This window comes from Myotis davidii, unplaced genomic scaffold (assembly GCF_000327345.1).
Source record: "Myotis davidii unplaced genomic scaffold, ASM32734v1 scaffold78, whole genome shotgun sequence".
Lineage (NCBI taxonomy): Eukaryota > Metazoa > Chordata > Mammalia > Chiroptera > Vespertilionidae > Myotis > Myotis davidii.
This window is the reverse complement of record NW_006290305.1, coordinates 2,854,558-2,865,164: the sequence shown is the minus strand read 5'-3', so window position 1 is coordinate 2,865,164 and position 10,607 is coordinate 2,854,558. Positions and strand designations below refer to the sequence as shown.

General features: G+C 50.1%; 1 protein-coding gene across 4 annotated transcripts; it reads left to right on the top strand.

Annotated features, from left to right (window-relative positions):
• The first annotated feature begins 690 nt into the window (after positions 1-690).
• On the top strand, positions 691-10,132 carry PRELID3A (PRELI domain containing 3A). 4 transcript variants are annotated; one of them, XM_006763292.2, is made up of 6 exons: positions 693-1,635; positions 2,494-2,583; positions 5,248-5,318; positions 5,434-5,536; positions 7,130-7,217; positions 8,326-9,522. In XM_006763292.2, the coding sequence occupies exons 1-5, from the start codon at positions 1,498-1,500 to the stop codon at positions 7,181-7,183; spliced, it is 456 nt and encodes a 151-aa protein (XP_006763355.2). In that variant the 5' UTR covers positions 693-1,497; the 3' UTR covers positions 7,184-7,217; positions 8,326-9,522. The 4 variants fall into 4 exon arrangements, with proteins under 4 accessions (XP_015419069.1, XP_015419071.1, XP_015419070.1 ...); XM_015563583.1 differs by lacking the exon at positions 8,326-9,522 and having other exon boundaries at positions 691-1,635; positions 7,063-7,471; XM_015563585.1 differs by lacking the exons at positions 7,130-7,217; positions 8,326-9,522 and adding an exon at positions 9,793-10,132 and having other exon boundaries at positions 692-1,635.
• Positions 10,133-10,607: the final 475 nt, after the last annotated feature.

Here is a 10,607-nt window from a genome sequence, read left to right as displayed (position 1 = left end):
GCAGTGAGCAGTGGCCATGAGTGTGGTTTGGGGCCCTGGCTTTAATTCGTGGGGAGAGGCCAGCAGTCTTACCCACCGATGCTTTTGAAGCATAAATGTCAGTTGAGTGAAAAAGGCAAATCATGTGTTAGTAGCATCATGAAGCAGTTTTGACTTCGCAGACCTCATGAAAGAGTATGGGAGCCTCTGGGTGTGTGCACTGTGCTCAGATGTGGGCCTAGACTTGCTTCAAGTAGGGGGTGCAGGCCACTTTGCCTTGTTTGTGGCTGCCCTCATCCTTTTTAAAAAATTTGCTGTTAGGGAAATTTCAAAAATATGCAAAAGTGAAGACTAGAATGACAAGGCCCAGTGCCATCTTCCAGGTCGACAGTTCCCCTCTCGCAGCCAGTCTGGTTTCACGTTTCCCCCCCTACTGTTCTTTCCTCCAATTTATTATAGACAAATCCCAGATGTCCTATAATTTAATACCACCCCTGTCTCTACACCAGTGGTTCTCAACCTTCCTAATGCCGTGACCCTTTAATACAGTTCCTCATGTAGTGGTGACCCCCAATTTCATTGTTACAAATTGAACATAATTAAAGCATAGTGATTAATCACAAAACAATATGTAATTATATATGTGTTTTCCTATGGTCTTAGACGACCCTGTGAAAGGGTCATTCTACCGCCAAAGGGGTCTCGACCCACAGGTTGAGAACCACTGCTCTACACCCCCGCTGTGCATAGAGCGGGGCCTTGGTTATGCCTTCCCACTTCCCACTGTGGGCAGGGAATGAGGCCTCCCACTGCCCTCGGGTTAGCCGCCCTGCAGTGGGGCAGAGGCCTCACGCCCTGAGGATGGGTTCCCACTCCACCATGGCCACCGTGAGCCAAGCCTTTAGTCACTGCAGCAGTGCAGGCAAGAGTCCGAAATGGTGCCCGCTCCCTCCAGTTTCTTTCGTCACCTGATGGAACAGCAGGGGAGGGCAGGTGACAGGCTAGGGGTGGGGAAAATTGTCTCCCTGCTCAGAAGCCCTAAACAAAAGCTTTTATCTCTTTAAGGACTGGAGGGAGGGCAGGAGAGGGAGGAGGAAGTGCGGGAACAGGCAAAGTGCTGAGCCATGGCCCCAGTGTTGAGGAGGCGTGTGCGAGCTTCTGGACCGGGAATGCAAACCAGATGAGATGGGCATGAGCGCAGCTGCCGGGGCCTGAGTTCTTGTTCGTGCCCCAGGTTCCTGGTGCAGCCTGGTGGCAAAGCCTTCTGATTGCCTCTGGTCGGCTCAGCACGATCCCAGGATCTAGGATGTAGGTCGGAGCTGGACTCCTGATATATATTTGTTGGCTATGCCTTTAATTAAAACCAAAAGAAAAAACTTTATTCATTTCACTCTGTGGCACACAGCATCTCTGGCTCCCAGCGCCACTCTGGCACACGCTACAAAAGGTTTGCTTGCTTATGCCGAGTGATTGTATTTTCCCTCCAGCCACCCGTGGGACACGGTCATCAAGGCTGCTATGAGGAAGTACCCGAATCCGATGAATCCCTGCGTGGTGGGCGTCGATGTGCTGGAGCGCAGCGTGGACCGCTGCGGCCGGCTGCACAGCCACCGCCTCCTCAGCACCGAGTGGGGGCTGCCCGCCCTCGTGAAAGCGGTGAGCCCACAGCTGCTTGTCCCCGCTGGGACCTGCCCACCCGCTACACCTGCACCACCCCACTGGTGCCGGCTTTGCTCCCCCTACCCCTGCATCACCCTGCCTGCCTACACCCGCTCTGCCCCCAGCTGGCACCATCTGCAGGAAAGGACTACCTCCCCTTAGAGCGCCCACTGGGGATTTCTAGGAAGCCCAAGAGATGGTTTGTTCCGCTGCCAGCGTCATGAAACGGTCCGTCTCCGTGGTCCTGACACACCTCCTGCCACGTGGCATGGCTCCACCCTCAGTCCTGCCAGCACAGAATACCCTCCCGCCTCGCTCCACGGTGTCGCATCTGTTGGGCTGCCACAATGAAACACCAGAGATTTGGGGGCTTAAACCACAGACAGTTTCTCTGTTTTGGAGGCTGGAAGTCCAAGAGCAAGGTCCCGGCAGGGTAGTTTCCTCTGAGGACCTTGAGGGATGGGTCTGTTCTAGCTTCTCCTTGGCTCAAAGACACCTGCCCGCCCCCCACCTCCTCACGTGGTTGACACTTGTCCCCCCAGAACTCCGCATGGCACCCTTCCTCCCTCCCAGGCTCTGCCACTGGCAGAGGGGCCTTCTCTGCACTCCTGCCCCCCACCCCCATTTTCTTTTTCATCAAAGCATTCATTACTGTCATACACTCAGGTCTACTTGAATTCATTCATTTGTCCAGTGTCTCTCCCACCTGCTAGAACAGAAACCTGAAGTTACCGCACAGGTTCATGGCGCACCCCCACCCGTGTACAAATGAGTAAATGAAACGGTGTTTTGTGTTTGATGCTACGGAATGACAGTGTAACATACCATTACGCTAGTTTTGCTTTGTTTTTTTAGATTTTGGGAACCAGTAGGACTTTAACATACATCAGAGAACATTCTGTTGTGGATCCGGTGGAAAAGAAAATGGAACTTTGTTCCACCAATGTAAGCAATGGCCCTAGGATGAGAAAGGTGCTTGGTATGTCTTGGTGATGGTGTGTAATGGCTTCATTTAACTTGATGTTCAGCCCACCTTTGGTCTGAGTGATCGCCTATTTTTTATAGGTGAACTTATTTAGTAGTATGTTATTACCTTTTTATTCCAGGACAGTAAGTGTCTAGAAAAATGCACATAATGATGAACTGTCACGAAGTGAACACACCTGTATAACCAGCGGACAGATCGAGAGACAGAATGTGACTGTCCCTCCCCCGCCCTTGCTCCTTTCCAGAATTGCCCCCCCCCCGCCCCCCCGCCACTGGGGATGTGCCCGCAACCAAGATACATGCCCTTGACCAGAATCGAACTTGAGACCCTTCAGTCCACAGGCCGACGCTCTATCCACTGAGCCAAACCGGTTAGGGCTAGAAAGGGTGATTTTTAGCAGTAATTTCATTTTTCTTTGAATTTAGCAGAAATTTTAAAAGTAACTTTCCTCCTTCACTCCCTCTCACTTCTCTCAATTAGAAAAATGTACATTGGCTTAATGCACATTCAAAAACATGTTGGGGAGAGTGCATCGGCTAGGAACACAGTTTACTTTATGAAATCTCACTGTGGGTTGTGTCTCTGCATGTGGAAGGTTAGGTTCTGAGCCGCTTACAGCGTTTGGCATAGCATCTCGGACCGTTCCCTCGTGCCGGGCAGCCCTGCTGTGAAAGTCACAGGGAGGCTCGCAGGTGTGTCCCCTCATCGGCCAAAACTGACAAGTTACATATTCTGCTTTCTCTCCTCTACTTGGAAAATTCCACTCCGTCCTTCGCGAAAGTTTAGTTTTCAGTAAAGAAGGACGGTTCATGCTACAGTGAGGTCCAGTGGAAAGGAAATAGGGCATGGCGTAGGACAGTTGTGACCTGTATCCTGAAATTATCATGGAATGGTTGTATGACTGCATGTGTTCCTTATTAACCTTTTCTGGCTCCCACATTCCTTGTCTTAAAAAGAAAAAAGAACAAATCTCATAGTATTGTTATGAGGATTAATGAAGGGAAATAAGGTTTATAAAACACAGCAGGCATAAAAATATTGCACACAAAAAGATAATAGCTAATCGGAGTTTAATTGTTAATGTTGGTAAATATTTCCATACACTGTATTCACTGTAACTAATGAGCTTGTGACTACCCTATACACAGTAGGAGGAAAGAGATTTCCCTGCTAACCACTTTGCTGGATCACTGAGGCCAGGCTGGGAGCCCATTGAAAGATGATTACATGAGAAAGTATAAGTGCTTCAAGTTTATCATTGCTGGAAGATTACATTGCCTTTGACCACTTGAACTTTTTTTTTTTTTTAAAAAAAACTCTTATATTGGAATTGGCTCTTTGCTAAGAGAGTAAATTGAGTTAAACAAAGATGAAATTCCACTGTCCGCCACATGTGGCTATTTCCATTTCAATTAATTAGGAGTAAGTAAAATTAACAATTCAGTTCCCCTGCACACTAACCATATTCCAAGTGTTCACTGGCCACACACGTTTAGTGACTTCGACAATGAACAGCTCAGAGATAGAACATTTCATATATATATTGATTTCAGAGAGGAAGAAAGAGGGAGAGAGAGATAGAAACATAAATGATGAGAGAGAATCACTGATTGGCTGCCTCCTGCACAGCCCCTACTGGGGATCGAGCCCAAAACTCAGGCATGCGCCTCATCAGGAATTGAACTGTGACCTCCTGGTTACTAGGTGGACACTCAACCACTGAGCCACGCCAGCTGGGTAGGACATTTCTAATATTACAGAAAATTCTGTGGGACCGTGCTGTTCTAGAGCTCCAGTTTTCAAATAGTTTTTAATAGAAAATATTTAAAATGTACATGGGGGGTTGGCTAGTTGGTTTATTGGACACAGCCCTGAGGAGATATCTATATACTTTGCTCTCACAATCTGTGCAGACTCAGGGCACTGCCCTGCGAAACCCCAGGACACAGTGTCCCAAAGCCAGAGCCTGCCCCTGGTGGGTGAGAAGCCTCTGCTCATTTACCTGCATGCTGGCCCAGGAATATTTTGTCCTTTTTTGGCCGAGGGTTTGGAAGTTTGAAAAGACAGGTTTCTTCACTATCCCCAAAGTAGAGTGTTCCTATAAAACCTTAGGTAAGCCGAAATGGTGTAACGTGAAGGAGCAGTTTCATAGGACACATCTTGGTAACGATGCACAAAATAAATGGAGATAAAGCGCAGGTGCTCACAGACAGTTGGTAGCTCCGAGCGGGGCTTGCTGCTGAGGTGCTGAGCGTGGCTCCTGAACGCTGTTTTTGCTTGTCACCTTTTTTCATAAAAGCAAAGATCCTCTTCAAATTTCTACCAGTTAGCAAAAACAGGGACTGATGTAGGTCTTTCCTAAAAGCAAAGTCGCGTATGCAAACTTTCAAAAAGTGGGGGCTGCTGTCCCTGGAAGGCCAGGCCCAGCTCAGGTTTGGGTGGAGAGAGGCCGGTGAAGCAGCCAGGACCCGGTTTCCCTGGGACTCAATACTGGTGGTGCCTTCTGGGCCAAAATGTTTCTCCTGTTCTGGCTCCAGTAGGTGCTGTTTGGGGGACGGGCGGGTGGTTTGGGAAGAAACGGAAGAGGCGTAGAACCTAAAGCCATTGTTCCTTTTTTTAAGATCACACTCACAAACTTGGTGTCGGTGAACGAGAGGTTGGTGTACACACCCCATCCGAAGAACCCTGACATGTACGTGGCCTCGCCCCGGCTTCCACAGGTTCAACTCCAGGGTCAGGGCGGGCGGAGCCTCCCCTCTCGGAGGGCCGGAGGGCCGCTCAGCCTTGCGCTTCTTGCCCCCCTGCAGGACGGTGCTCACGCAGGAAGCCATCATCACCGTGAAGGGGATCAGCCTTGGCAGCTACCTGGAAGGCTTAATGGCCAACACAATATCATCCAACGCCAAGAAGGTACGGCCCTCCGCCCGCCCCGGGTGCGCTCTGGCTGCTGGGCCCAGGGGAAGCGGATGAAATGCGAGGTCCCATCGTCCATGCGTGCGGGGCCTGCTGTCTAGTTTAGCTTGTGCTGCTGCATCATGTTCCACATTTACCTTCAAAACTGGCAGCAAGGGAGGCGTGCCCATCCGAGGGAAAAGTGCAGGGTCAAGCCAGCCGAGGCGAAGAGCTGAAATAACAGGCTCAGTTATTAAACAACCCCACACGTTAAATGATGTGTGTTTATGTCGTCAGGCAGGGTATGTGGGATTTTCCCCGGTTTCCTATTTCATAGGCGTTCTGTGGCTTTGTCCCCACCTCTCCATTTGCAAGCTTTCCCTGGAGGCAGCTGGCATTCCCTGGCAGGACTGGGGAGTGAGCTTGGTGGAGGTGAGAGGAGAAAGGATGCACCCGGGAGGCCATCCTGCCCCGGTCCCTGGGTGGAGGGCTCAGCCTCAGGGACTATCCCGGAGTCCAGGTCGCCTTCCTCTGCAGCAGAAGAGAGCTGGGATGTGTGCAAGTTCAAGGTCATGCATGCCGCTCACCAGGGCAGGGCCTGGCTTTTCACCTTAGCTTACTTCACAGGCTCCCACCTTCCCCAGGCGTCCTCCTCCCTTTGCTCCCACCCTGGCCACCCTCCCCTTCTCTTCCTTTGTCTCAGTCAGAAGTGATGCCTCATGTTGGTCATCAGTTAGCTGCTACCTAAGCCGTACTTCCCTTCCTACCATGCTTAAGTCAGATCCTAGCGGAAAACTATTTTTGCTCACATTTAGTCTAGAAGAGCCAATCTTCTCCACTGTTTAGAAAAATCCAGATCCGAGAAATGTATGCAGTCGCTTAGCTCGGTTCAGGGAAGGTGGAACCACAGTGCCTCAAGCTGCGCGCATTGTGTCCCCAGTGTGAGCCCTTGGGGAGGGGAGGACAGCCTTACTGACCCGTGTGTCCAGGGTCTGGCTTAGGGCAGGCACCCTCTGGTTTGTGAAAAAACAAGGAGGAAGTCAATACTGGGTGAGGCCAAAGCCACCTCAGACCTTTTATGAGAAAAATCAGGGTAAACTCAGTGCAGCCAAATACAATTCTTTCATTCACTTATCTTAGGGGTTATTGTGTTGAAGGCCTGGTAGAGAATCAGCCCTCCCTCTAGTTATCGTTATGATTTGACAGAATCGCTGGTCAGTCGGAGAGATGCCTGGGAGAGCTGGTAGGCCGAGGGTGGGCACAAGAGATAGGAGATGGGGCATCCGGTCATCTGGGATTCGGGAGCCAGAGCTTTGGGACAACGCATGGAGACCAGGAGGGTGGCTGCCCTTTCCCCTCCTCCTGCTCTCAGGAGGTGGCGGTGCGGGTGAGGGGAGCCAGTGTCAGTATAGCCAATTGGATGCAGGAATTTTAGGCAGAGTGCATACCCCCTAATTTCGATTTTGAGACACTGCCTGCTTACAGGGAAAGATTGCTCGCAAATGGTGACTGTTGTATCTTTAAAACTGCTGTTTAAATCACAGGCTTGCAGCTGCCCCTGCAGGAGGCAGGGCTCTTACACCATGTTGAAACCCTTCTGTGTTGCTCCAGGGGTGGGCTGCTATTGAGTGGATAATTGAAAATCCTGAAAGCGCTGTGAGCTAACGGGGCCTGCACCTGCGCCTCATGATGAACGGTGGTAACTACATATTCGTTAACCTGGTTGAGACTAGCTGCTTGCTAACCACGTGCATGGTGTGCGGTGCGGAAGCGGTCTATGAGCTGGAGCTGCATGCGAGTCCACCCCTGTGCCCACAGTGTCTTCTGTAGTGAGAAAACACCACTAGGCCCGTCCTCGTCCTCATCCATCTCCTTGTTTCACGGCAGGATTTGTTTTCAAGGGAAACCGGAATACTTGTCATCTTGTCTCTAACGAAGTCCTGGCTCACATCTCCTACACCAAAGAGCCGCATGTGGCTGGTGAGCCGCAGTTGGCTGACCCCTGTCCTACAGCCTGTGCAGAGTACAGAGCTGTCATTAGTAGGCCCAGACTGTGTGAAAGGCCGGGTAACGGGAGGATTGTTTCATTTGGAGTGGGATTTGAATATTTGCACATGTTCTTATGAAGACTGCTCTGTGCCCTGGCGCCAGCGCTGAGAGGGGAAAGTGGGCCCAACCTTCTCACTCCCTGCAAGCCAGCCCCCGGCCACGCACCTGCCACTGGCCATTTCCTTTTAGTGGCAAAAGCATCTCCTTGAGCTACTCAAACACCCCTTGGTTCCCTAGACCAGCAGTGGCTGGATTGTCAACATGGATTTGACACTTAGTGGTCAGCAGTGATCTTCATATCTCATAAGAAAGTCAGAGTTTCCTGCTGCCTTCTGTTTGTAGGATCCTTACACTCCTGCCTTGAAACTCCTCACCCTGCTGACTCTCTCCGCTGTGCTGCTCTGGGACCCGCTGCCCGCGGTCGGTCTGTCTGCGGGCGCCCTGCAGCACCTGGGCACACATTTGGTGCCTCAGTCAGCGAACGACAGCCGCGGGGTTCAGGCTTCTTTAAGAACTTCTTGCTGATTTTTCTTAAGTCACTGAGGTTGAGGTTTGCCATACGCCTTTACCTTGAACCCCAGGTCATGGTCTGTGGCTGATCCTCTTTCCTTCCATGGATGCACCGCTAAGGTGACCACTGGGTGAGCACGGTGTGTGTGGGCAGTGTGGTGTGTGGGATGGTGTCAGTTTGAGTTGTGGACTCTGCCACATTCAATTTCCTCATACCCTGGAGCTAAACTGCCTCCATCTTTAATCAGATGCCCAAAAAATCAAAGAGGAAATAAAGAAAGGAAGAAAGAAGCGAGTCCTGAATACGATTCAAGGGCCCAGTCTGGGAGAGGTGTGGAATCTGCTGGAATCCGCCTCCTGCCTGCTCACAGCCTCCGCCAGGCTCCTCCGGTGACCCCAGGACAGGAAGCTCGGCCGAGGTGCAGAAGGAGCTCCTCTGTTGCAGAGTGAGACCCAGAGGAAGAAGACCTCTCACAAGTAGGAGGACCGGGCCCACGAAGCTGCCACTTTGTCATCCTGATTGCCGAGCCGGGTCCTGGGAGCCGGCCCTGCCCACAGCCCAGCCGCCCCCCTGCCAGCGTTTAGTCAGACTGTTCTTGTGCCTTTGTCTATTTTCTCCTTAGCAACAGCTCCGGGCTCTTTCTTGCCAGTTCTTGGGAAAGCACTAAATAGCTTTTCTCTTTTCAGATCGCTGCCCGTTTCCCTCCCCTGCCTCTTAAATAACAGTCTTCACCACCAGTCCCTTCACACATAGCTGGTTACCATCTGCCGTTTCAGATGGTGTTGCCATGGACCCCTCTCTTCCCCTCATCACTGCGCAAATCTGCACACTCTAGAGCAGGGGCGCCCCTCCCCGCAACGGTGACGTGTGTGGTTGACAGGACCACGAGCTCTCCAATCAGAGGCAGAATTGGTCAGGAGAGCAAAGCTCTGTCCTGGGCCTGCACCTCGTCTGTCCTGCCATCTGGGACCAGCGACCCCAAGTGCCGAAGGCCAGGGTCCCTTCTCCCCATTCAGACCTGTCCTCACGGAGAGCCACTGCTATCCTGTTAGCTTGACGGCACTTCCCAAATTGGGAGTTTTCATTTTCCCGTTTTCAAAAGTAAAATGTACAATCTCTTTCAATATCTTTCAAATTATAAAACCTTTAGAGAAGGCCTCCTCCATAAAGGACGGGTAGAACCTGTGTTTCACTCTTTTATTAGCTATTGCTTTTTGTTTGATAATAGTACTTCCAATCCAACCTGAAATTACTCATTTTTATTTTATTAGACTATTTTATGCAGAAAGCTTAAGGCAAAATAGAGTTTTTATGTCAAAAACAAACACTCTTACCCCTTCTGCACTGCACGGTTTGCCCCTTCTAAGAGGACTCTGAACTCTGGGCTGTTTCTGCCGTTTACTGCTAGATTTCTAAATAAATAGGTATATTCTGCTTTTTTCTTGATTCAGTCGTTTTAGATGTGGGCTGTTGACTTCCCGTGGTGGTGGGTTATTATTTTATCTCTTACAGCTTCCCTCCCTCCCCCACTTCCCCAATACAGCTGTACTGTAATGTGTGGTTAAAAGCACATTCAGAAATTCCAACGTTTTGAAAATATACTACTATTATTTTTTAACAAGCCAGACGTAAATACCAGAATTATGGTTTCTGATATAAGTTTTTCCCTTGCAGGTAATACTAATCTTATTCTCTTCATCTATTTATTTCTTAGAAGTCTGGCTGAGTCCTCCTACACTCTTCACCCACTCGCTGCAGTGCCCCGCGACATCGTCTCCCACAGGGTATCCTCTCCCGTTTCCCTGGCGCTGCCCTTCCTGGGAGCCTGGTCTCGCTCGCTCTCCTGTGGCCCAGCAGCCGCAGGGCTGTCTTCACTCCGGGCACTTCCTAGGCCGCCTCCTGTCCTGGAACCTTGTCTCCTGGGTTCCCTGCCTCTTCTCTTCCCGGTTCCCGACTGGAAAGGACTCTTGTGGTAGCGCCTAGGCCAGAGATGGCGAACCTTGTGAGCTCGGCGTGCCAGCATTTTGAAAAACCCTAACTTAACTCTGGTGCCGTGTCACACATAGAAATTTTTTGATATTTGCAACCATAGTAAAACAAAGACTTATATTTTGGATATTTATCTTATATATTTAAATGCCATTTAACAAAGAAAAATCAACCAAAAAAATGAGTTCGCGTGTCACCTCTGACACGCGTGTCATAGGTTCGCCATCACTGGCCTAGGACTGAGCACATCTGAAAATGTCTCTTCTGTTCTCACGCTTCATTTACGATGCTAGATAAAAAATGCTTTCACTCGGAAGTGTGGAGGCATTGCTCCATTGTTGTGCACTCTGGTTCTTGGTCTCCGCATGGGGCTTTTTTCTCTCCCAAAGCTTTTAGGATCTTTTTATCTCTGATCTGGGAAATTTCATACGGCTAAGCCTGGCTTGAAGTGATCTTTTAAAATTCACTGTGTTGTATGTGTTGAATTCCTGTTTTTGATATTATAATTATATAAGATGTTATTAGGGGAAAGTGGGTGAA

Bases quoted from the DNA above. Each gene is read 5' to 3' on its own strand.
- PRELID3A (XM_015563583.1), top strand. From the start codon at position 1,498: ATGAGGAAGTACCCGAATCCGATGAATCCCTGCGTGGTGGGCGTCGAT. The intron at 2,584-5,247 runs GTAAGCAATGGC...CCTTTTTTTAAG, and splicing joins TGGAACTTTGTTCCACCAAT to ATCACACTCACAAACTTGGT. The intron at 5,319-5,433 runs GTACGTGGCCTC...GCCCCCCTGCAG, and splicing joins CATCCGAAGAACCCTGACAT to GACGGTGCTCACGCAGGAAG.